This window comes from Bacillus rossius, chromosome 1 (genome assembly GCF_032445375.1).
Source record: "Bacillus rossius redtenbacheri isolate Brsri chromosome 1, Brsri_v3, whole genome shotgun sequence".
NCBI classification, from domain to species: Eukaryota; Metazoa; Arthropoda; class Insecta; order Phasmatodea; family Bacillidae; genus Bacillus; species Bacillus rossius.
The window spans coordinates 8,756,489-8,784,309 of NC_086330.1; the positions used below are offsets into that span (position 1 = coordinate 8,756,489).

At 39.3% G+C, this 27,821-nt stretch overlaps 1 protein-coding gene across 1 annotated transcript; it reads right to left on the reverse strand.

The window, feature by feature from the left end:
- Positions 1 to 768: 768 nt before the first annotated feature.
- LOC134531889 (putative defense protein 3) lies at positions 769 to 27,759 on the reverse strand. The gene is made up of 5 exons (XM_063367906.1): positions 27,654 to 27,759; positions 9,017 to 9,344; positions 5,706 to 5,797; positions 3,308 to 3,377; positions 769 to 1,472 (listed from the first exon to the last, which is right to left on the reverse strand). The coding sequence occupies exons 2-5, from the start codon at positions 9,341 to 9,343 to the stop codon at positions 1,467 to 1,469; spliced, it is 495 nt and encodes a 164-aa protein (XP_063223976.1). The 5' UTR covers position 9,344; positions 27,654 to 27,759; the 3' UTR covers positions 769 to 1,466.
- Between the last annotated feature and the right edge of the window lie 62 nt (positions 27,760 to 27,821).

Consider the following 27,821-nt stretch of genomic DNA (forward strand, 5'->3'; position numbering starts at 1 on the left):
CATGTCTTAAAGCAGGCAGGACTCTAGTATAAGCCCATGTTAAACATTTATAGTTCAGGAGGCATGATTTTGTGTGGTCAGGTAGAACAGTAGCTTTAATGAACTCATCAGGTAACGAGCAAAGAACAGTCGAATCTCGCCAGGCACCATCTTGCAGTGTGTACGACAGGTACGGTCTTTACACACGGAGTGTGCTACATGTCACGTGGGCGCTGCAGTCGTAACACCATCCATTACACAGTTAATCTGCATTAATGAAAAATTGAAAACCCTGTTAATTCAAAACTCTCATAAACTAAAAGTATATTCACTCTCGTGAACTATATAATACATACTATGTATAGTACAAAATAAGGTTATCATGTAATACAAAGTGGTTTTTGCCCTACCGAGAAACAGTTACGTGTGTTAATGGTTAATACAAACATCACAGAATTCTGAAATTAAGCCCCTTGGTTTGGTATAGACTGGGGCAAACAGGTGGAAAATATATGTTCCTCCTCTTGTACATAATTCAAAAAACTTTGCTGCATTCCATTGTCTCAAGTATTTTAAGAGTAGCAAAAACTCTTTTCTGATCGCAAGTGTACGTAACCTAAAAAATGTTTTCCTATTTGTATAAAAAAAAAAGTACATTGGTATTGAATAAAATTAGGTGCAGATATTAAATGTCATTTTTTATAAGTGTATTATGCATGTAATTTAAATAATTTAAATAATAATAATTATAATAATAATAATAATTATAAATAAATAATAATAATTTAAATTTTTTGAAATTTCTTTGGTATTTATATAAAAAAAAATTTAAGTAATACAAGTTTGGTTAATGCATACCTTGTTATTACAGAGAGATAAACAGATGGTCACTTCAAATTAGAGACATCTTTTAAAGTCTCATGACTACCAGTTATATACTAGTGTGTCATGCTCTTCATTTTTGTATATGGGCCTCAAACTCACAAAATGGCTCAAGGGAGGTGGGCTGCTTAAATTGGCTAGTGTTATTGATTATTGTGCATTTACAAGTAAACTTTTTAACAGACAATATTTTAATGGTGTTTTATACATCCTTGGAAATAATTTTTAAAAGTGTTTTGCTTTATAGAAGCAGGTTTTTGTCTCCTTTTGCAACAACATATCACTTTCTATCCCAATTGATTTGATACCTATATGTGCAAATGAACACACCAAATTAGTGTTCCAGAAAGTTGCGAGATGAATTTATCCATCTCCGTAACAGCAATGTTCCATTTCTTTTAACTCCAAAGTATCGTACGTACAAACCAAATAAACTTTTTTTTATCCTGGGCAACGTATTTACTCACGATGTACAGGAACAGTACATATTACTACAACATAAAAATGTTTTAGCTGCTTTCTTTGTGAAGTCATCAGTTTGAATAATTACATTTTCATTTGAAATTCCTGGTGGCTTTGTTGACGTGCTTGACAGGGCTCGCATCTCAGCTCTGAAACAAAGAAGTGGGGTGTGTTTAGGAAGTTATTAGTTTCAGGTGGTCAAGAGTCTGTTTCCTCCATGCAGCATACAGTGCCTCACTGACTATTGAGGTACTGCGTGCTGTTTTATAGTTTGAAAGTGCCAGTTGGTACACGTGCATGCTCGGGACTTGTTCAGTGACCACTAGGTTGTTTGGTTAAGCACGGGAACACTTGTGATTTTTTTTTTTAAGTGAAAACTTCTTTAGCCGCATTGAGCGATTTTTAGTAGGGGCAAAACTCATGGGTTCGCGTCACCGACATGCTAGTGACGTGTTGCGCCAGACTGGCGAATCGCAGCTGCCTGTGTACATGTACACGCATATGTACATTAATACATTGTACATACTCGACTGTATCATGTGCGTGTTGGACTCTTTTTTGTATGGGTAAAATCTTGTGAGTTTGCGTCACCGACATGCTGTTGTAGCAGTAAGTGAAGTTAATTGGATCACGTGAATACATGACCTAGGTCTGACATCACTGGTAAGTCATAGCTAAGTAATGAATTACATACGTAATTTTTACGTACCACTGACATCTGTTGTGACAAAAAAATGATGTAAGGATAAATGATATCATGCTGACATCGTACTGATGTAATACCAAAATCATTTTCTTACGTACATTTGAAAAGTAGAAATGATGTCATATTAAACATTTAAAAACAAATTTTTAAGGTTTCACTTCTGTTGACAGTCCCCATGACTTGCTATTTTTTTTAATTTAAATTTGTAACTTGCCCACCAACAGTTTGGGAACGTTTTAGGTGGGCACGACATACAAACAGGTACAAAGGACATTGTCGTCCCTACAGGCACGCAAGCACCAGACCCATTCATGCTCTAAGTGCAGGTAGGCATCGCCTGCAAGGAGAGAACTACAACAGGTGGGCACTGCTAGCGGATAGCCAGCTGACGCTAGCAGGAATACAGCACACAACACAAACACACAGAACAACTATACCATACAAAACAAGACAACAGTAGAACAGGCAAAAAGATACATAATAATGAAACCAAAAAATTAAGCTAGACTAAAAATATAACAAGAATTTTACATACTAATATTTTAGAACAGCAAGATTTATGATTACTAAGCAAATACCATCTTGTACAAAAATTGTGGTTAAAAAAGGTTATATAATATCTACTAAACAAAGTCTGATTACAATTTATTATTTTAGTAAACAAATTACATGATTTTAAGTTTAATTTGCTATCAAAAAGATAGGTAGGTTTCGTTTGTCTATGTTATTGAAGTTACCAATTAATATGTATAAAAATTGTTGAAATTGTTCAGACTACAAAGTAATGTTTGAAAATGACTATTAATTTGAAGTACTACCTCACTTAAAAGTTTTTTTTTCCAGGTTTCTACAAGCTGTTTTACATTTATTAACAGTTAATTATACTTTAATTATTAAGTTACAAAATCTAGTGATTTTTTATTATTTTTTCCAGTTGCATTATGATGTAGTTTCACTGTAAAACTCAACATTGATTGTTCTGTGTAGCTTTTCCTTTGACCGTGTAATCTGTAATAATATTCGTAAATATTTTTGGTTTTCTTGAATTTAAGTACATATTTTAATTTTTATTGTTTATAATTCAAATTTATTTTTACTAGATAAAGATAATATCCAGTGATTTTAGTGAACATTTTTCCCAACCAACTTTGGGCATTGGTCACTCTAATTAAATATAAATAGTTTTCTGTGTCATGGCAATAAGGCCACCAAGTATTTATGAAAGCTCTGGTGATGCCATTGCATTGCACACACGTGTTTAGAATTGTCTGTACTTACTGCAGAAACACTGATGGGACGAGTCTCGTATCCAACCCAGTACACATCACCCTTCTTAACTACGGTCACCCTGAAACACAAAAGTGTACAGAGTAGCGGTTATTAGACGTAAAATTAGCTTGAAAAGGAAAACAAAGAATTCCTGCATTTACAGAACGGGAGGGTAGAATGTAACTGCCAGCCATTTGAGGTAATACGTACAATTATTTTAAGGCAGAGCTGAAGGCTATATATAACATGTCAAATGGCCTACCACCCTGAATCAACCTGCGACAATCATTTGATGATGGTTGGTATTAATGTAAAATGATGGGCTGCTTCTGCTTCAAATATCTTAGGTGTTAGTTAACACCAGTTTTACTTCAATCAGACTTAAGGATGGTTGGAAAGACATTGTTGAGAGAAGATATTTCCAGAGACGGCCAGTCTACCCGTTGTTTGAGAGGCATGACGCTTTTAAGCGTTCACTAAGCGATGGAATTACCTTTGTCGCACGCCGTTTGACATCAGCTGTCTCCGAGACACTTCATCCTGAGCGATGACACGTGCCTTGTCATGCTGTTCCCCCTTTGTTCTTGCGCCGCTGACATCGCGTATCGGAAATTCTGGTCACAACCTTGCGCACATTCTCAGGCAGTTTCTGGGACGCAGATAAAGGATATTTATTGAGCTACGATATCATTCCTCTTTTCGTATGCTATGTAAGCATGTCAGCTCACGGAACGAGACAAGTGTTTGGCTTAGCGATAGCCGCGTGTGAATACTCGCGACGATTGCAATCCCGAGGCGAAGAGAAGTCTATTCAGCTTGTGGGGAAGGGCTACACAGCTGAAGAGAGGAAGACCCACGTCTTCATAAAAAGACTTTTAGGGAGGGGTTTTCCTACAGAGAATGACATTTAGTAAGTCAGAGATCGGTGATAGAATATAGAACAAAATTCATGGTCTCGATTACTGAAATTTGCAACTTTCATGAAACTTTTCGTGACCTAACAAGTTTAACCCGTGAATTTAGGTACTTAATTGAAAATAATGTATCTTGTGAAATAAACAGAAAATTAAAATTTCAGCCCCCTCCTGCCCTCTCATTGGAGCTGTGCTTGTGATGCAGTGCGTGACTCGGTGGTGGTAAGAGTGATGGGAGACGGTGGTGCTCGAACAAGGACTAGTGACATACGTAAATTGTGACACAATTAGGTTGAAATATTTATTGTGACAGACTTGAACAGAATTATTTTTTTTTGCCGTGGCAACGTCTAATAAACCAATGAACGCCGGCTGCGCGCACGAAAAAGGATTACTCTTTGCAGTGGCGTAGCCAGGATTTGTGTATGGGGGGTGTTAAGAAGCATGGCCCCCCCCCCCCCCCCCCGTATTAAAGCGGGGGGTCCGGGGGTCCTCCCCCGGGAAAATTTGGATTTTAAGTTGTAAAATAGTGCTATTTTAGCAGTTTCCGGTACTTATATTTAAATATTATAATGGTAAAAATTTTATTAATTTTAATATGAAATTTGTTTGAGTGATTAATAAGAAATTAATTAAAGATTTGGCGCTAAGGGGGGGGGGTTTGAACCCCTAAAACCCCCCCCCTGGCTACGCCCCTGACTCTTTGTACCGTTACGCTCATTGTACACTTGAGCCGCATCTATCTCTCTTCCACTCGATTGGAACAACCATCGATTTGACTTTTTCGAGGCACATAAACTTGAAACACTCCCATTCGTTTCCTACTTTTCCTATCATCGTCCTATCCTCAACAGAATAACACAGATTGGAAGAAGTTAAATAGCAAACATGTATAAATGTTATAGTTAAAATAATCTGTTCGTTAAAGTAATAAACATATTTGAATTAATGAGTGCAAAAAAAGTAAATTTATCAATTAAATTGTAGATTTCATTTCACTCCTTCTTTGTATCCATACAAAAGACTGATAATTCAATAAAAATGATTCAATTTTATTCATAGAAGTATGCAATCATTACATCAATGTTTTGTTATGACGTTGTCACAAACTATCGTCCGTAAACCGACTTTACAGACAACCAATTTTTTTTATATAATTCAAACAAATAAAACTGTATTAAATTAATTGGGCTATCGTTACAAAACCCGTTTTTTCCCCCACTCGAAAAAAAAATATATTTTTGAATAATTGGACTTGGAATAAAACATATTGGGCTATCCTTCGAACCTGGTATCATATCCGTAACATTTTTATTAAGACATCCAATATATAGTATGTAAATGAAAATGTTGAATTATTTATAAATCTAAAAACAGTAGGTATTATAATTTTCCTTAAAAGAAGGCGTGTAGAGCTGCTTAGGTATCCCAGTGGTCGACTGTGGAAGGGATATACTCGTGGCTTTCTCGTGGAGTTTGTGTCTCTCACTCACCTGAACTTGATGCTTTCTTGGAGGTCTTTGGGGGCCGTCCACACCAGCTTCACTTCAGGCTTCTTCTCTCCGTTGCTGTGCGTCGCTGCGTTCTGCCACAACACGTCGGGAACCTCACAGTTTGCTTAAAGTACCTGTTGCTAAAACTACATTAGTTTATTGCTAGCTATCATTAGCAATTATATGTAGTAGTAGCCATGGCCCCCACAAGGGTGGGGCTGGGTGGACCCATGGGTCCAGGGACCTGGCCTACCCATTATTTTTTATTTTTGGACGTGATAACGTCTTATGAATCGATGAACGCTGGCTGCACGCACGAAAAAGAATGACTCATTGTAACGTTCCGCCTGAGCCGAGCGTGCAAGAACCGGCCAACCACCGTGCGAGAAAATCTTCTACAATATCAAACAGGTTAAGGCGGGCTTTTTAAAAGCAGCAATTAAAAAAAAAATTGATATATTTGTCCAATTTCGTCATTTCAAATTAACAATTTATTGACATTGATTTGATTTCAGTTTATTTCTATAACTAATTGTTCGTGATTATATTAAAATAAATTTTTTAAATTAGATTTGCAAAAACTGTAAATAATATTTTAACATTAAAAAGTATGCAATTTTTCATCAATGTTTTCTTATGACGTTATCACGTAAAATTATCGTCCGTAAACCGACTTTACAGACAAACACCCCCCCCCCCCTGTTTTTTTTTTTAGAGAAACTTCTTTGCTGAGGGGGCTACGACTTTTGAGCGTTAAGATAAGTTCGATCGCAAGAAGGGAATAGTTAGGTACGTGGTGGGGGAACCGGTAGAGGAGGGAAGTTTCGTCAGCGGCGACGCCACTCCAACGCATGCTCCCTGTGGTCATTGTTGAATAAAATAATTTTATAAATAAAGTTTAGTTTCGACTATAAAAATATTTAACCATAATACTTGTATTTTCAGGTTAAATTACATTCTAAAAGGAGTATGGATGAGAAATAACCAGGCAGTTATAATGTAGCACGCGACTGTAAAATAGGGGGTCCGTGTCTGATCCTGAGTCCAGGACCCGTAGTAGAATGTGGGGGCCATGCTACTAGCAGACACCGTCATACATTGTCCTGCCAGTGTTTATTTATTTAACTCTGTGTGTCTAAAATGGAATTTTTTGTATGTAATCTAGAATCTACAAAGGTTTTTAGAAAAAAATTTGGAAAATGAAAAATAGATTAGCTACTCACATTGATAATATTCTATTGTTAATATCGGAATAAATTGATGATAAATTAAATACATTTTTATTAATAGTTTTCGTGAATGAACAATATTTTTGACTGTTCCAATCGCCATATAATCAAACCAAATTAAAATAATTCGAACTAATAATAATATATAGCGTAACGCAATTGGAGAAACAATATTTTTGGAAGATATTCTCGGTGTTCAAATATCAATTTATACCGATTTTCATGGCGATCGGTCAAATGGTTTCGGAGTTTATCAACGCCATACATACATACATACATACATAAATACATACCAAAATCCAATATTATATATATATAGGTGTATAATAAATTTAATTATTTAATTGGAATATGTTAGCATTTGATTTTCAGTTCAAACAGAATCAACTTTTATTGTGCTGATTTGCAATCAACATTTTTTTAAATTACTTATACTGATAAGTTCATTGCCCGTGATTATCGGGGGGCACGGCAGTGCCCCCGCCAAGTCGAGCGCGAAGCAAACACTGCCGTACCATCCTTTACTGGAACCATTTCGCCGCATTTTCAGATAAGACCAGAACGCAGAAATTTTCGTCATCCAGTAAGCTATAAAATCACATACTTCAAATAAAATTTCAAGTCTGTAGATCATTTAGTTCCGAAGTTAAGCGAAAGCAAAGTTTCGCATCTGATGAAGAACCCTCAGCTTGTCTCAGCTGTATTAGAGATATGGTAATGCCCCCTTCTACTATTGGTACATAAAACATCGACTGTCATTGCAAAAAATCCAGCGTAGTGGGACACATCTTCTAATTTAATCTAGCCTATTGCTTCACACAGTCTTGAAGACTACTTGTTTCCTGTGGTCTGGATGTCTGTATCACACACTGAAATTGATGCAATTGACTGAAAATTCAGTCTAACTTTTGCTACATACTAGTAGATCAATGGAATGAGTGGTAAAGTATAAAATAAAACTGCTAAACCAAGCCACGTAATATTTTTAAAGGTACTTATTTTTAAATTAAGGTGGGTTCATTTTATTTTATTTACAGTAGTGTGTGCTTCTGTACAAAAGCCTTGATCATAAAGGTCTAACCTGGTGGTTTGAATGGTCAGACTATTTTCTTTCCGCCAAGGTGTTCAATTCCGGTTTTCGGCAGAACCTGGATTTTTCACAAGGGGTGAAACATGGCTGACGTTGCAGAGAACAGGTGCGTTTTCTCATGGTAGCCCTTTTTCCCCTCACCAATACTTTCCTTCAATGGTTCAGTCTTGTCTCGTCACTACTGGTCGCAAGGGCGTCGCCAGGGTGGTAAGGGGGGGGGGCAGGTGCCCCCCCCCCCTAGAGCCCTAGAGATTCAAAAAAATTAAGCCAAATGCAAAAAAAAAACATACTTTTCCCACAACTTGCCCCCTCCCCCCCTCTAGCCCATCGGCTGGCGACGCCCTTGTGAGCCCGAACCTGTGCGTGGTCCGTGTCCTTATCCGAATGTGAGTGACGTCACATTGTCTCACCGAAAACTGCCCTGTCCACAATTGCGATGTCCGATGTCCGAATGTATTGATTTCTAAAGTTGTCACCAGAGCGCAGTAAATGAGCCAAACCAAATGTTTTTGTTTATTGTTTTGATGCTTTGTAGTTTGAGACTGAACTTATGAAAGTTATGTAAGTTATAAGTGACTAACAACACCTTCCATTTCCTTCAATAACAAAAACAAACACCACATTTTCAAACGAGAACCGGAAATTCAAATATCGTGAGTGTTCTGTTCTTTTTCTGTGTCCGAAGTACACAGGTTGGGACAAAAAGGTTCAAATTGACGAATGTCTTCGGGACCAGGTAGGTTCGGACCTTTCGCCCACTTGACGCATGACGTCAGAGGGGTCGCGTGGACCGATCGGCGACGAGTGTCCTTCGGACACAGTTTAGGACACTTCCATTGTAGACGGGCCACGACTGGACGTCTCTAACAACCCAGATGTTGACGAGATTCATTCACTCCTTCGTTCCCCGGGGGAAACAAGTTGTGCGTCACTGCCACAGACAGGTCCGGGGTTTGCACGTCCAGTTGACAGTAGAGCGCTAAGTGGGTTACCTTGGCGCCCTGCAAGCAGTCTATCGCCTGGACCTGGGGACCCGCCTCGAACTGCCCGATGGGAGTGCCGCCGACGCGCGCCTGCACCAGGAACCCCCTGATGGGGTTGTCGTCGCTGCCGGAGATCTTCAAGGTCACGCTCTGGCCCGGTCTGATGGACGTCGGGTCGACGGTCACCTTGTAGGGGAAGCTGCTGAGGGGCTGGATCTCCGCCATGTGCTCCGGCACCATGGTCCTGCACACTTGCTCCGAGTCGGGGGCGCCGCTCTTGAAGGCTGCGACTGCCCCGAGCAGCGCGACCGCGGCGACGAGGATCATCCTGACCATCCTGGAACCACGCAGACATTACACTGCAGCGGCACGAGAAACACTCAGCCACGGGTTTCTTGAACGAACAGAGTCAACAAGAGTGACATCTTTATTTCCCCCCCCCCTTTTTTTCAGCCAGTATTTATCCGAAATAATAATAATAAAATAAGGGGGGGGGGTTTGTCTGTAAAGTCGGTTTACGGACGATAATTTTACGTGATAACGCCATAAGAAAACATTGATGAAAAATTGCATACTTTTTTAATTTTCAAATATTATTTACAGTTATTTTTTTTTGCAAAATATAATTTAAACAATTTGTTTAAATATAGTCACGAAAAATTAGTTAAAAAGCCCGCCTTAACCTGTTTGAAATTATGGAATATTTTCTCGCACGGTGGTTGTCCGGTTCTTGGACGCTCGGCTCAGGCGGAACGTGACAATGAGTCGTGCTTTTTCGTGCGTGCATCCGGCGTTCATCGATTTATAAGACGTTATCACGTTAAAAAATAATTTCCGAGTTCCTGATTTTCAGAGTAAATGTGACACAAATAAAAATAGTTGGTTACTTTCGATTCATGGTGACAAACTAAAAAAAAAGTATGGGTGGTTGATGAAGGAACATGTTAAAAAGAACCACCATCAGAATTGCTTTTAAAAAAATTGCTGTGAGTTTTGAGAAGGTAAATACAGTCAGGTTTGATCGTGTTCATTAAACCTGTTTGTTAGCCATGGAACTCTATTAATGTGGCTCGCAGGATAAATACTCCCCAAGCATGGAAATACGAGTATTTGTTATGGAACAACCCCATACAAATAACAATTAAAATTGATTAAATGAAGTAAATTTTTACATTTTATTCATTTTATTTTTAAAAAAATAATTAAAACAAGTGTCACAAGTAAGAACTACACACATTTTCCCTTTTTTTCCCCTCCTCCTTTATGTGTCCTTCCACAGCTTTACTATGCAAAAAAAAAAGTTCCACTTTATAAGAAATAATATCGTACAGTACTTACAGTATGTTCGTGAATTTCAGGGCATAAATTTAATGAGTGGCAGGGAATTCCAAAACAAGTCATTTTGGTTAGGGAACATGTCCGGAAAAAGAAGTGCGAAGTGACTGGCACAAACAGTAGCACGCAAGTTTGAATTATGGCGTGTTTCAGGGGACTGCTCTATGGGAAGCAGGCGACGAGAACCAAAGAACAAGATAAATTTAACGATCATCTTAGAGCATCAGTACGGGCCCCTGTGTTGCTGTGATTTATGAACTAGCATCATTATCATTACTACCTAATGCTAATTTTTTTTTTAATTTTACACAATTGTGTTCATATTCAAAACGCTTATATTGGCTTCACTTGTAACTAACTAAAGTAGTATGTAAACAAATCTTGGAAGTCTATTTTTACCTACTTCTAATTGTCATATCGATTTGAAACTTTGCAAGTAGATGTAATCCGGATGGCAGTACAAATGATTTGACGTTGGAGCCAAAAGGTGGATAGTGGAACTCTTCAATGGCCACTGGTAAAACCCTATTTTAGACGTTATTGCTAAAGCATGAATTTTAAACAATAATTCATGAACTTTTTAGTCCATAGTTGATAAAAGCGTGTTTTTTCAGTTTTTTTTTAAATAGTTAATATACTGTTAGGGAGATTAATGCTTTCCTAGTTTTTTATATTAAAGAAACAAACATTGCATATATGTTAGTGAAATGTTAATTTGTTTATATATGAGTTTTCAGACAATTAATTTTGTTTACCTAGGTACATTTCAAATAATAACTGTTATTTTAAATATAATATCAATTTAAGGAATTCATAATTATCGTACTTGTAGATAATGAAGAGCACAAATTTATAGTTCTCTTATTTACTAATGTCACGTATTGCCTCACTCGGTGCTCAGGATGAACATGTGTCTTGTCGACACCAGCTGTAAACTTGGAGAGCCAAGATCTGTCCCTCTCTTGTGAAAGTTCCCGCTGTTGCGACACACGAAAGGCTGTGGCGTGCGTAGCCTGCGGCAAGTTTCGTCCAGAACCTCTTTTTTTTATGCCTTGAAGTTCAGAGCCCTCATTCAACCCATTTACAGCTTTCTTCAGTGGCCTTTTTTTTCCATTGTGAATTACCTGTAATTTCTTCATTGACAGCAAGTAATTTTCATATCTGTTATTATTCAGGTTGGTGCTTAAGTGAGATCAAACAGGTCCTGAGTCAATCCGTCATACTTGAAGGTGGTTAGCGGGATTAAATTACTGTGGTACTGAGCTTCATAAATTGGTTAAATTGATAAAATCTGTTGTAGGGAAAATCTTACTTTACATACTTGTTGCGAGCTTGGTTGTCTTTTTTTTTTTTTTTTTTTTTCCGAATAATACATTTTTGCGTAGTGAGTTCACAGGAATTGGTCTGGCAATGTTTTCAAACCTGTAACATGGACCTATTTCTAATTTTAGATCATTGCACTGGCGTCTGTAGCCAGGAGTGTGCACAGGATTTCATTACGGTGGGAGAGGGAGGTATAGAGAAACACTTTGCCTGCTGTTTGCTTTAAAATTCTTTATATTTGTTTGGTTGGATTTATTTTTGGGTTGGTTGGTTGGGGGGGGGGGGGGGGGGCAATATTTCCACCATATTCTTCGCCCCTGCCAATAGCTTCTTGCTTACAGGTTTCGGGCAGCAGTTTTGGTGGAAGCTGTGATAGCAGCGGCAGAAGACCTTCCACTGTAGCATACGGGCTTAACTGCAGGCAGCGGCAGAGCCAAGGGGGAAGTTTGTGGCCCTCCTTCCATCTACTTCACTAGTTTTGGAGTCTGCCACTGACTAATCACGCCGTACGGGACAAGTGCCGAATTGACAGGAGGAAGTCGTAGCACTCTAGCTAACATAGTGGCGTGAAACGGGACAGTAAGATGGATCAAGGATGGAATGCAGGGGTGAAGGGGAGAAGAGGGAGAGGGAGAGGGAGAGGGAGAGGGAGAGAGAGAAAGATAGATAGAGAGGAAGAATACCGGCTGACAGCAACGTCCACATTGCATTCGCTGTGGGGAGGGAAGATAGGACCGATATACATATATGGCTAGCGGCCCCGCATTGCCACTGACGTCACGCGCGCCTTCCTTCCTCAGCGCTGTCATCTGTCCCTGAGTGGTCTGGGAGTCCACCGCGTGGAGTGGTGCGAACAACGCTACGCTATTCTGGATGCTTCGAGCGGCGGGTCGGCGGCCCGGCGGGACGCAACACGTCATCACCGCTCCAGTCAGTTCCAGAAAAACAGCCACGGGTAAAAAAGCGGCGACACCCCCTTTGCGAGCGGCGCAAGCGAGGGGCGACGGGACTGTGCGTGTGTGACTGAGTAGTGCGATACTGTGTGTGTGTGTGTGTGTGTGTGTGTGTGTGTGTGTGGACAGGTGCGAGGTGAGCCTAACTCCAGTGAGGAGTGTGAACTGTGGAATTGACAGATACTTAGTGATTTGTGAACATACAATAAGTGTAGTGATTTAATTAGTAATGTAAATATTAGTGGCAAATGAATCCATATATAATTAACTAGCTGCCCGACCCGGCTTTGCACGGCTATACTAATGGAAAAAATTAATCTACATCTCCCATTTACAGTAATAGTAAATTAAAAAAAATTCAGTGAAAATTTATTACAATGCTGTATAATGTACCGGAGAGAAAATGAATAGCAGCGATGGTTTCCCGACTCGTGCACGCAACGTACAACTGATGTACCCGTACTTCGCTACGGCAGTCTACAGGCAAATCACTCTTGCGCCGCTCATTATACATGCCCCTCCTTGTGGGTACGCCACTGCCGCGCGATGCCCGTTGCCATGGAGACACAGAAGGCATGAACAATGCAAAATCCTGTTCTCATGCAGACAAAGTACCCACTGTTGCCTGGTTTTAACCACCCATGGGATCTAATTTTCGGAAAATGTCATCCTGTGTAACATAAGGAACATTACTGTGAAGTTTCAAGTCTGTAAAATATATATACTTGAAAAATAGGGCAATAAAAACAAATTAAACACAGAGAGAGGAAAAAAAACAATAGTTTAGGTTTGCGATTTAAAGTGATAAAAAGTATTTAAATACTAATTGAACTCTTATGAGGGTACTGATTGCTTCGTTGTTATTATCACACGGGCGTTTTTTACTTGTGTGGGAAAATTAAGAATGATAAGGTATCTAGTGCGTGGCAACAATGTTAATAGGCAATAGGAAATAAACTTCTAGCGCCTGCGGCATTGTCAAAACACACTTCGTACGTGTACTGCATGTTGTATCTAACCCCCTCCAACGCATTTGATTCTAAATTGGACCTTTAGTAAGTATCCCTAATGTTATTGATGATATAATATAGCCTATTTCCTTCCTCGATAAATGTACTATCCAACACTGAAAGAATTTTTCAAATCGGACCAGTGGTTCCTGAGATTTTGCGCGTTCAAACAAACAAACAAACTCTTCAGCTTTATAATATTAAGTATAGATTGGGTTATCCTTATGAACCTGTTTTTCCCTATTCGTAACTGTATTTATTTAGATGCTTCGTCGTAATAAATAAAGAATTAAAGGGTGGAAAAGTGCAATAATTTTTTGAAAACCATGCACATGTTCGCTATGATCTCACTATATTTATTCTATATCATGAGTTTGTAAATAAAACAAACTTTGACAATGGTAATTTTCCCGCTTTCATCAAATACTTATTTTTTTTGTTATTTTATAATAATAGCAGCTTTTGTAACAGCAATAATTGAGGCATATGTTAAACATTACTAAGATTGTCTCAATACGTAGGCTTGTAACCGCAAATATAAAAAAAATGTAAATTTAAATTAAAGTTGAACGTATGTATGACAGCAAACGTTTATTGGTGTTGACATACACATCTTCAGCCAGTGCAGTATGGTTCCAAAACACGCATTTCCCTTGGACCCACCTCTGATCACAGCGAAGCTATTGTTTGTAGGAACGACTTGATCCCGGACGCTATAGGCATGATAATCTACGAGGCCAACCTTGGCTTGGTGCCCTTGTGATTTTACCGTTGCTTTTCCTTCCGTTTTGTCATTCGAAACGAGAGCGAGTGCGCGGGGAATAGTTGCCGCGTCACGGGGCGGGGCAAAGAGCGGGGAATAGTTGCCGCGTCACGGGGCGGGGCAAAGAGCGGGGAATAGTTGCCGCGTCACGGGGCGGGGCAAAGAGCGGGGAAAGGCGACGTCGTTTACTTCGCGCGACCGGCGCTAGCCGAGGCCGGGAAGCATTCATTTCACAGACGAGAGAGCCACGCCCGAAGTTCCCCGAAGTTCATGCAGAGCCGGCGCGTCCATACAGGCGAACTAGGCAACCGCCTAGGGCGCCAAGTAGCTGGGGGCGGCGCAGCACGACACATAACAGCTCATATATATATGTTTAACGATTATTGAAACTAGATGAAAATGGATTTTTGTAACAGTTTGGAATGTTTATATTGATATAAGTAATTATTTAAAGTCCACGGTGACCTGTTTATGATTTATAATTAGCAAAAAAAGTAAAAAAACACAAGCCTGCCTACATTCGATTGTTGACAAAATCTTAGGCTTACGTGCTGTATTTTGAGGCAAAGAAAATTTTTTTCGGTGGTCCGGCCCGGGGGGGGGGAAGGGGGGCATTAAGGTTTTTCGCCTAGGGCGCCAATTTACCTTGCACCGGCCCTGAGTTCATGCTCGCTTTTTTTTCTCCCCCGTTCTATCTCATTGTATAAACCGGTGTGTCATTAAATTTTGCGTTCGATTAGGATAGGTTAGCTACATTATAAATAATTTAAAACATTGTGGATGGTTGATTATATTAGGTAAGTATAGCTACATTAAAAATACTGTAAAATCATTTTATGGTTGCTTAGCAAATAACTTTTTAATATGTAGCTATCCAGGGCTAGGAAACCGTTTACATGATTTCACAGTATCTTTCATGTAGCTATCCTAACCAAATCAACCGTCCACACTGTTTTAAAGTATTTATAATGTAGCTAACCTAACCTTTTACAATAAACAAAAAAAAAACCGATGATGCACGATCGGTGGTTTGGCTCTCTCGTCTGTGAAAAGAAGGCTTCACGTGCTCTAACTGCCAGAGTTTGTGGATTGTTTACCGAGAGAGAGAGAGAGAGAGAGAGAGAGAGAGAGCATCAGCCTTGGTTGGGGGAGTGAGAGGCCCAGCCACCGCTCCAAAGTGCCAATGAGATTTATTTATTTATTTATTTTTTACCTCGGACGGGGATAGAAGACCTGCAACCGATGTAGGTGATTACTTGTACACATCCAACTCAAAAGTCCAATTCTTCCCACACTTTGGTTAACGAGTCCGGAGTGACGGAAGTGTAATGGCCCTCTTCATTTCTGTGCCTCGACTCTGGCAAATCTGGCGGAAATTAGCCCCAAAGGATAAATAATCGCATGGCGTTATGTCTGGTGAACGTGGAGGCCAGCGGAAAAGAGCTCTGTCGTCTCGACCATTACGACCAATCCAGCTGTCAGGGACTTGGACATTCAACCACTCTCGTGCAAAGAGATTCCAATGTGGAGGGGCTCCATCCTGTTGCCAAATAAAGTTTACAGGTTCACCCTCTACTAAATGGGGAAAGAGCCATTCTTTCGCTTTGCAAGCGTGAAATAAAAAAAAACAAAGCAGTACTCGCGCATGTTTGAGTTACTCTTTAATTGTGTCTTTGAACCAACGTTCTACAGCGCTTACAGTTGAAACTAGTGAATTTTATAACCGGGACATGTATTACTAACGCACTAGCAAGCGCAACTCCATAGGAGGGTGGTGGGGGCTATTGCCCCTCCCGAACCACTAATTGAATTATATATTATTTTTGAGGATATGTAAACTTGCAAAAATTCCGTGTCTGACCCACTCCACCGGGAATCGAACTCTGATAGAATTGGCGGGATGCGAATCATCAGACTATTTAAACATCCCCCCCCCCTTTTAATTTTCCCCAAAAACAAAATCCAAATGCCTCGTGATGGCTGATGGTGTTGCAAAACATGAGAGAGCAAACATGTTGCTGACAGTGACGGAGAAAGGCTTTTTTTAGGTTGGGCGGGGAAAGTGATTTGAGAAAAAATATTAAAATTAATAAAATTAGTATTTTTGTATTCAGAAACTTACGTCAACAACAAGGGTTTTGGACTGTTACGTTATTAATCTCAACATGAGTCACATCCTGTGTAGCTTGTTGTTTCACCAGGCATCGTGTTAGTTCACCCTTCGTCACCAAAAATAACACATCGCCTTTACCGAAATGTCGCAAATTTTTTTTTATAACTTCCCGGTTGGGGAGGTGGAGCATATATTCCTACAATTCCTCGCACCCTTTCACTCTTGCGTCCGCCTCTGGTTACTGATGTAACATGTAGTTGCCACGATCAAAAGTGCGTACCTGATAACTGCTGTGCACGCCGCACCGAAACAAATCGTTGCGTGAGAACTGTTTCGTTATCGTACGAGCATGACTCGTGCGGGGCAGTTGTATTCGTGCGAGTAACGGATCACAGACTCCGTCCAAGGCTGGGCGCACACAGAATCATGCAAGACGCGACACGGCACGACAGCTTAAGCGCCGTATTTTCGTTACGTCGTGATGGATTTTAAAAATTGGCTTTTCCTGTACCAAACATTCTAATCGATCTGAATCCATCTCAATATGGAGAAATATTCGATTAAAAAATACTTTACAAGTGAATATCTGCTGAAATTAAATTAATAATGAGAACCAGTTTTTAACTAGTCAGTTACATGCACGATATGGCATGCCTTTGCTAACAAATTTTTTGACGTGATAACGTCTTATAAATCGATGAACGCCTGCTGCACGTACGAAAAAGTGTCACATTCCGCTTAAGCCGAGCGTGCAAGCGAGAGCGCGGAACAAGCGATAGAGAGGCAATGACAAATTGAACCGGCCTACCACCGTGCGAGAAAATCTTCTATAATATCAAACAGGTTAAGGCGGGCTTTTTAACTAATTGCTCGTGATTATATTTAAACAAATTATTTAAATTAAATTTGCAAAAACTGTAGAATAATATTTGAAAATTAAAAAGTATGCAATTTTTCATCAATGTTTTCTTATGACGTTATCACGTAAACTTATCGTCCGTAAACCGACTTTACAGACAACCACCCCTTATTTTATATAATTATATACTCGCGCATGCACAGAGCACTGCAGCCATCAGACAGTCTGCCCGCGACCAAGTTGGAGCAGTCAGTCGATGTCGCGACTGTTTCGTGGCGTCGTGGCGCGTCTGATCCTGCGTGTGTGTGAGTGCGTGGCAGTCAGCTGCTGTCGGACAGGATGTCGTGTCGCGTCGTGTCTGGTTCTGCGTGCGCCCGGCCGGAGGCGCCGACTTTCTCCCGGCGTTGGGCAAACACCCGCCGGACGGGTTCGCGTGTGGAAACCTCGCCCGGCGACTGGGTTCCCTCTCGACAGCTGTCAGCTGCGCGGGAGGGGTGGGGGGAGGACACAGGCTCCTCGCAGCGCAGCGAGGTGGCGCAACGGTGCACCCACAACCACTCCAGCACGGGTCGTTACCACAACGCCGAAATACCACAATGTCGAATGTCAAAATTGACCACAACGCCGACAGCTAGAAAACTGATGTGTACCACAACGCCGAAATAACAACTGGATGAATTTGTGTGTGTTTCTAAAATGTACCTTTACGCCGAAATACCACAATCAAACCTAACCTAACTTAACCTAGCATATCCTAGCCTAACCTAACCTAGTCTTACCTAACCTAGTCTAACCTAACCTCGTATAACCTAACCTCGTCTAACCTAACCTCGTCTAACCTAACCTCGTCTAACCTAACCTAGTCTAACCTAACCTAGTCTAACCTAACCTAGTCTAACCTAACCTAGTCTAACCTAACGTAGTCTAACCTAACCTAGTCTAACCTAACCTAGTCTAACCTAACCTAGTCTAACCTAATCTAGTCTAACCTAGTTTAACCTAACCTAGTTTAACCTAACCTAACCTTTGTGTCAGTCCTGCAATGACATTTTTCGGCGTTAGTGTATTTCGTCGTTGTGGTACACAGCAGTTTTCTATCTGTCGGCGTTGTGGTCAATTTGGCATTTCGGCGTTGTGGCATTTCGGCATTGTGGTATTTCGGCGTTGTGGTGCACCCCCCTCCAGGACCTACTGTGCTGGTTCCTTGCCGTAGACCGGGACAGATATCTTCCCGACACCGACTGTCTGTCCGCCTCTGATCGTTTAAAATATGCATTTATTAATAAGTCTGATAACTAATTTCGCTTTCGTTTCCTAATCTCGTCGTTTAAATAACTGTTATTTGAAACACCTCTTAACTCCATATTTCAAACACGTTGAATGCACGATTGCATCTATTGTTAGTCTAGCTCATTTATTGCCCGTAAGTTGGTACAGCTCGACTTTAAATAGAAGTTTTCTATATCTATATATATATATATATATAAACTAGATAATGCCCGGCATGCGTTGCAATGCCTCAATCAATTTTTTTTTGTAATTTTTTAAACGTATACTAAGCATCTCTCTTTATCTCTCTATGTATATCTCTATAACTCTATCTTATCTTTCTATTTATATCTCTATCTCTCTATATATCTTTCTAGCGGACCCGACAGACATTGTCCTGCCCAAATGTACTTTTTGTGAGATATGGATATGGCGGTAAGTATTTCTACGCTGGACATTTTGTATCTTCTCATTATACATACCCCTCCTCTTGGGCACGCCACTGCCGTTACCAAAAACCTTTCCCATGGTTACGCAGAAGGCAACAACAATGCAAAAGCCCGTTGCCATGGAGGCTAATTATCAACAATGCTTAGTTTTTTTTGCTTTTAAAGCGTGTATTTTTAGTTTTTCTTAACTCAGAATCGAGATAAAATATCCAATTGTGAATCTAAACCATCCTCGAATCCCCGTGAACTCACACACAAAATTTCATCAAAATCGGTCCAGCCGTCTAGGAGGAGTTCAGTGACATACACACGCACACAAGAAATATATATAAAAATATATATATATATAAAACCAGAAAGTCATTAATTATTGCCTTTAAGGAGCCTGCACGCCTGAAGCGACAGTGAAAGTGAAAGTGTAAATATATGTAAAATAATGTAAATATATATTCTTAGTGTAAAACCATGTACAAAGCAACATTTAAATGTATTCAGAGATGTGGAAAAAGTTAGCATTAATGACATTGAGCCAATGGCTCCGGACACATAATGAAGGTTTTTTAAACTTTTCCTTCAATAACTATCATTCTAAAACTACTGTAAACCTGTAAATGTTATATATAACCAATGTTCACTTACCTTTAAATTATCAATGTATTTATCAATGGCAAAAGAGCACAATGTGCTGGCATGTCAAATGTACCTATGTAAACTGCTCGTGTATGATAATACCAGAATAAAGAACTTCTGAAATTGAATTGAAAATTGATTTGAAGACTGCTCAAAATTGTCTGTTCACGAAAAGCATTTAAGAATTCGCTAAGGGCCGAAAAGCACGTTTGATTTCGGATTTAGTTTTTTATTTTTTATTTTTTATTTTTTATTTTTAGAAGAGTGAGAATGGCTAAAAAGGCGTGTTTTAGGAGTAATTTTTAGGCGTAAAACAACCAGTACAGATTCTTGAAAGCACTTAAGGGACTTGCATTACACCTTTAACTTCCTTTCTCCGCCATATAATGTTACGGTCACCGCTCATATGCACGACGAGAAGACTGCGCGCCAGTCCAGAGGAGACACCGCGCTAGAAGCACCAGCGAGCGTCGCGCATCATCCCGCCTCACTGACACACATACACCCCTGATGAGGCGGGGCCTATACTTGGGAAACGCTCTGTAATAAACGATATGGCGGATATTTTAAAATAACCAGAGACTCAGGAGAAATATTTTATTTTGCAATAGCATTCTAACAAACGAATGGCACAAAATCTCCACTTACATATAAAATAAGGCATAGCCAATTATAATGACTTTAATAAATACTATCAGAAAATTTGAATTTGGAAGATTTAGGGTTAAAAAAAGTTGTTGAAGATAAACTAAAAAGTTGCTTTCGCCGGTTTGAATAAAAGTAAAACGAGGCACCGAAACTTTAGAACACGAACAGGGTCGTCCACCCTAGTCATATCAATGCATGGGCATGAGAAACAAATACGTGTAGATAATAAAAGGGGGGGGGGGTTTGTCTGTAAAGTCGGTTTACGGACTATAATTTTACGTGATAACGTCATAAGAAAACATTGATGAAAAATTGCATACATTTTAATTTTAAAATATTATTTACAATTTTTCCAAATTTAATTTAAATCATTTGTTTAAATATAATCACGAACAATTAGTTAAAAAGCCCGCCTTAACCTATTTGATATTATAGAAGATTTTCTCGCACGGTGGTTGGCTCGGCTCAGGCGGAACGTGACAATTTTTCGTGCGTGCAGCTGGCGTTCATCGATTTATAAGACGTTATAACGTCAAAAACATCAGTTATGAAGCATGTATTGTGCAAGTTTGGCCTTTCATTTAATCTTGCTATCGTTGGGGGTGGGCAATGTCACCTTGTTCTCCCAGGTGACTAGGCCCACGAAGGTTACTTTCACCATCATGACCCGTTTCAGAATGTTTTACAGTTGTGCACAAGGCTAACACGGATGTCTCTGTGAACTAGCGAACACTCCCTGACAGTTCCACACGTGGACTGTAACTGCGCCGTTCTGCGAGGGAGCACATCTGCCAAGACTTGGGAACCGTACCATTTACATATCGTCGCGTGCCTTCTTATATATTGAATGCAATTATTAACGGTCAAATATTCATTCTTTTCGTTTTAATTCTAGTGTAAAACCGTCAGTTAAATAGAATAGTATGCAAATCTTTCTCTTGCGCCTGGAGTGGGAGCTGGATCCGACGTCCGCCATATTGGATTCGGAAGACACAGCGGCCATTTTTGGGGTCAAATTACCTAAAAAAATACACAAAATTCCTAGAAATATCCCTATTTTGAGGGAAAAGTTCCCGTTTTGAGGGAAAATTTACCTTTTTAGTCCACACATTTGCCAGTGGCTTGAAGAGTCCACAAAACGGCTTAAAATCCTCATCTACAAGCAGCTATGAGCCGCTGAGGTTATGACCTTGACAATTAGGATGCCATGGCCGCCATATAGAACTGTTATGTAACCGTTGTAATTTCCGTTGCGGCTACCATCTTTAAAATCCGTAATTATTATCTGTTTGAATGGTGAAAATTTTAAAAATAAAAATAAAAACATTTTTAATAAAAACATCTCGGCATCTTGGATTATGTCACGGTCGCCATCTTGTCAATTCGTAATTATTTAACTAGAAAATCGGGAAAATTTTAAAATTGACAAAAAATAATTAATCAATTTTTAATAAAGTTTTAATTAAAACACACATATTGATGTCCCTGGTTCGAACACAGTGAGGGCCAAAATAAAAATGGTGACAGAACCTTCCTCCATGGAAGCCACCGGCAGACTGACCTCCCACCACTAATGCCACGGTATATATAGCGCCAGCTAGTATGACGTCACGTCCGCGATCTTGTTTTCATCTGCTGGAGGCCGTCGTCTTGGATCCAACATATTGTTTTCGTCTGCTAGAGGATGCTGCCACCATATTAGTTTATTTTCGACACGCTATAGTATTGTAATCATTTATTACTGTGGTGTCCGCCTCTTGAAATTAAGTCGCCATCTTGGAAATTCGTAATTATTTAGCTAAAAATTCAGGGAAAAATTCCAAAACTCATTAAAAAAAATTGTATTGAATAGAGCATTGTTCATAATTTTTCCTCAATTATCTGGATATAAACTTGCCCTTAAAATAACTATTGATAAATATTGGTTTTGATCTATAAATGGTTTAGTAGTCTCATAGGTGTCAATATCTTTACTTTCTTCACAAGTATTTCAGACTGATTTCAGCAAAACTGTTCCATTGCTTTTGGACTAACGTTCTACGGGCTACAGACAATCTTATTCGTGAATACAAAATTAAATTTGATAACTTCAAATAAAATATGAAACCATCAAACCATTATGAGAAATTATATTCACCAACTAATTGCTAGGGAGCTGAAAACCATCTTGATATGAAGCTAAATTTACGCAAATTAAACGTATGTAGGTCAAATGAGTATGTTTTGAACCAAAATTTGAAACTATGCCTTGCAAATGATGTAAAGTAGTAAATTAAGAGCGTAGTGATTAATGTTTCAGATGCTGGGTGGGAGGTCGAGAAAGGTTTGGCAGAAGAGTTTAGTCGTATTTTGTTATAGTATCTGGGTTAGTAGGCCTCGATAAGCAGATCTCATGTGAAGCGAGATAAACGCCTGGCGTGCAGGCAACTTGTGTGTCACGGTTGCCGACAAGGCAGTATAGCGCACTGCATGGCTCCAAGTCTTGTTTGATCGAACATGACGTCACTTGCAATGGCGCCGTGGGCTGTGTACTTCCATGGAGGCCCTCCCTTGTATACTTCGAAAAAAAAATAGCCAGTCATGGGGACTGTCAACAGAAGTGAAAACTTAAAACTTTGTTTTTAAATGTGTAATATGACATCATTTCTACATCAAATGTACGTAAGAAAATGATTTCGGTATTACATCAGTATGATGTCAGCATGATATAATTTATCCTTACATAATTTTTTTTGTCACAACAGATGTCAGTGGTATGTAAAAATCACGTAAAAATTCATTACCTAGCTATGACTTACCAGTGATGTCAGACCTAGGTCATGTATTCACGTGGTCAAATTAACTTCACTTACTGCTACTACAGCATGTCGGTGATGCGAACTCACAAGATTTTACCCATCCAAAAAAGAGTCCAACACGCACATGATACAGTCGAGTATATACAATGTGTTAGTGTACATATGCGTGTACATGTACACAGGCCGCTGCGATTCGCCAGTCTGGCGCAACACGTCACTAGCATGTCGGTGACGCGAACCCATGAGTTTTGCCCCTACCAAAAATCGCTCAACGCGGCTAAAGAAGTTTACACTTCAAAAAAATCAAACAAAGTTTTAAGCCAACCTAGAAACTTAAATTCTGACGATGGTTTTGCTGATTTAGCTTAAGAAATGTTGATATTCTTTCGTGATGAATTATCTTCGGGTCAGTTTTATAGATGCTTGCAATAAAATTCCGAAGAACTCGCGGAATTATGAGTGGCAATAACATATTGCACTTGTCTATACAAGTTTATTTTCATGGTTTAAGTGTTTTTTTTTTGGACAGGAAACAGGCTAAAACAAGAGTTTTCACGTACATTAATAGGTACGAAGAATTCTAAACACAGAATTGTAAGGGGTATGGGGAGGTGCAGGGAGCCAACGCCTAAAGTCCCACAGTTCGGTGTCTGGCGCTTAGTGGCGAAGAGGCGTGTAACGCGAAGGCCAGTGTCGCCCTTAGCGCCATCATTTTGACGTGAGTACGTCTTCAAAATTGTTTCCAGTGGGAGGCAATTTAGAAAACGAATGATAAGAAAATCGGGGGGCTACAGTTTGGTGTTGCATCTACTATCTACATATCTATCATCTCCATTCAAAATTTAATTTAATTACACCACTGGATAGATAAAATATCAAAGAATTCGTTACGCTAAGTTAGGAATGTGACGCATCGCGCGCGGGGTGGAGGGGGAAGCGCCGCCATTTTGAGGTCATTTTTTCTGCGTTTCGAGATTTCCATCTAGTATAAACTTTTGACTCGGAGAAGGTACGACGTTCGTTTGGGTTTCAATCGTCAGCTCTCGTCAAAATCTATCGAGTGCATACATAAAACATTAGTGTAAAAATAGTTACAGTGAATATAAAACTAAAAATAGTGTTTCCCGAAAAATAGTAATTGGTGTTTAGAATTCATATTTACCTTTCAGAATTTATTAAACTATACTTATACTGTCAACAGTGATATTTTATGTTCTTAGAAAAATAAAAAAAAATAGTAAAATAAAAAATTACATATTAAATCTATTAAAATCATGAATGGTTTACAAAATAATAATTTTGATGTTAGCGAGCCGGGCAATCGTGTGCGACATTACCTCTATATTGCCATCCAAGCATGAGACAGACTATAGGCACGTATTTACCCGCCTCGTTCAAGCTTCAGTTTTACTAAACGAGCTGTGGTGAAATATGGCTAAACTTCTGAATGCCGTGATGAGCATTAATATACCATCTTAAAATAATTTATGAACACCTAAGTTATATAGGCTAGTACCAAATGGGTTACTCTTCGAAAAACAATGGCTATTTTTGGAAAACACCAACACACACACAGACAGATTCACATATCTTACTTATCATTTTGTTACTATTTTCAACCGGCATTTTTTTTATTTCAGTACATCACGACACTTTTCAGCTCACACGAATATATAACTAACAAAGTGATTACCAACCATTTCGCAACATCACGCACATGATTACTGTAGTTTTTTTTTTCCCCTTTTGGATAGTAGTATTTCAGAGCGTTTGGTATCAACAACGAGCCAATCGCAAACTTGCAAGCAAAGAACAATTCATTAAGTTAAGTATGGTAACAAGGTTTATGAAAACCGCATGAACACCATAATTGTTTCACTGTCGCACAGTGCATCCAGACAGGAAAACAAGAGCCGGTAAGCTGACAGTACTTCATAGCAGCTGCCCGAGGGTTTAGTCAGGGAGGAGTAGAGTGGAGCCAAGTACCCCCCCCCCCCCCCAAATTTTCTATTTCCAAGGGCCAGACTAAAATAATGAAAGTGGCACACAGTTTATGGTCACTGGATACGCCAAATTTGAAACTACATAGTGTGGGCTCATCCAGGAGTGCAAAAAAAAAGGGGGGGGGGGGGTCAGACCCCTCCCTTTTTTTTCCAACGAGGAAAAAAATAAATTAAGACAAGGAACAAGGCCCTGTCGGTATAGAAAATGTGTAACGAATTCTCATAAACTAATGTTCAAAAAATTGTAATAATGTTTTTTTTTTTCTTTTTATTGTTGATAATTATATGAATCTATGGACACTCCTCCACCATGAAAGAGGTTGAATTCCGAAAATTGCGGCCCTCCTTTCCCCCCCTTCTGTTTTGAGATGGACACGCTCTTCGAGAGCAGCCTTCAGTTTAAACAAGTACTAGGACATAACACACTTCGGTAGTGCCAATTTTTATTTAAGCATTTAATATTTTGAAAAAAGCACTTAGATGTCTTAAAATATTAAACGCTTTTTCAAGCATTATATATATTTTTTAACTTTTCCGAGGGAGAAACACCTCCCTCCCTTTTCCACGTCGCCGAAAGATATTGTATGCCACCCAGAAACAAAAGCCTATCTATAATATATTCTTATAGCTACCTTCATCCCCCCCCCTTCCACCCGCTCCGGGGCCCTCGGACTGGTCACGTGACCATGATTTTTTTTCCTAGCCTAAATTAATCTAAGTGTGTAAGGGGATGGTCCAGGTTAGGGGAGGACCTAAGTGTGTCTCAGGCCGAAGCCTATACATTCTACCATGCGGGGTTTCAATCATGCAGAACAAGGGCGCGTGCATCTTGTGCTAATTGGGATTTATTGGCCAGCCATGGCTGACGAACCTTTGATAGTCTAGCCCACAGAACAAGGAGGGAAATAAGGAAGTGCGACATTTAGAGTGGAAACTGAAACCATGTTTCACGTGACATGTGTCGCTATCTGTTGGGCGGGCCCATAACTACCAGCAAATAAAAAATCGGAATAGAGGTTCTCATACAAAGTTTTTTTTTTTTTTGGCGTGACAACGTCTAATAAATCGATGAACTTCGGCTGCACGCACGAAAAAGTGTCCCGTTACACTCATTGTACGCTTGAGCCGCATCTATCTCTCTTCCACTCGATTGGAACAACCATCGATTTGACTTTTTCGAAGCACATTAAACTTGAAACACTCCCATTCGTTTCCTACTTTTCCTATCATCGTCATATCCTAAACAGAATAACACAGATTAGAAGTTAAATAGCAAACATGTATAAAAGTTATAGTTAAAATAATCTCTTCGTTAAGTAATAAACATATTTGAAATAATGAGTGCAAATAAAAGTAAATTTATCAATTAAATTGTAGATTTCATTTCACTAATTCTTTGTATCCATACAAAATAGTGATAATTCAATAAAAATGATTCAATTTTATTCATAAAAGTATGCAATCATTTCATCAATGTTTTGTTATGACGTCACGTTAAACTATCGTCCGTAAACCGACTTTACAGAGACAACCAATCTTTTTATTGAACTAGCAATAGGTTATTATCAGTAATTCAGACGGAAGTAACTTGGCCACAAAATTTTGGGCCTAATATCGATCAAACAATTTTAGACCAATTTATTTTAAGCCAAGTGACTTTATGCCCAATATTAAATCAAATAATAGTATGTCTAAATATTTTAGGCAAAGTGACTTTAGGCAAACAATTTTGAGACTAGATGTGTTTAGGCCAGATATTTCTCTGCCAAGTGCCTATTTCACAAATTATTTGAGGCCAAATTACTGTCCTATTATACTTTTAAGGCCACATATTTTAAGACATTTGGTAATATAATTTAACAAGAAACAATCAACCATTACATTTAAGTGTATTAATTTTGTGACTAAAGCTTCCGGGAAAATAAATCTGGATGAACAATGTTTTTAATTAAAATCATAAAAGAGCTTAGCTGTATGTAAAGAGAAAAATTACAAAATATTTATCTTAAAAATAATTAGCCCATAACTTTTATTTCACTCAATCATTAAAATGAAATTCTATTCTAGATAGCATCTGTGTTAAAAGTTTCTCACCAACAGTAATAACTAAAAAAAGTAGCTTACCCTAATATTTTTCTTTGGTTATATTAAGTTATCTCCTTGACGACGGCGCAAAACAAATTTAATCGATGCGAAAATACTAAATGCTGTTTTGTAATAAACCGTCATGTAATAAATAAAGGAGTAGGAGGTGCAAAAACTCATTGTATTACACACCACAAAATTAGTGGCTACCTAAATAGAGTGAATTATCACTGGTTTGTTTGCCTGATAATAGCTTATGCATTACTTCTCCTAACATTTTACGAAAACTACTATCTAGCGGACGGGCCCATAACTACTTCAAAAAACTAGGTCTCAGTTTCGCCCTCATGGTCTAGCCTAAAAGCTAGCTATAGTGACCCAGGGAAAACGCTGGGCGGCGCTACTGACCTGCCTGGGTGGGCGGCTTCGTCGGACGACAGGCGCGGTGTGTCTCTGCCTTGCGCGCGAGACACAGTTTTAACAGCTGGAGGCTGGCACAGGGAAACGAGAGTGAAGGGGGGACAGGCACCACTCTGCCACCTCTCGGCAGCCGGAGGAACTGCGTCCACATATCGC

Bases quoted from the DNA above. Each gene is read 5' to 3' on its own strand.
- LOC134531889 (XM_063367906.1), bottom strand. From the start codon at position 9,343: ATGGTCAGGATGATCCTCGTCGCCGCGGTCGCGCTGCTCGGGGCAGTC. The intron at 5,798-9,016 runs GTAACCCACTTA...GTGTTGTGGCAG, and splicing joins ACTGCTTGCAGGGCGCCAAG to AACGCAGCGACGCACAGCAA. The intron at 3,378-5,705 runs GTGAGTGAGAGA...TTTGTGTTTCAG, and splicing joins CAAGAAAGCATCAAGTTCAG to GGTGACCGTAGTTAAGAAGG.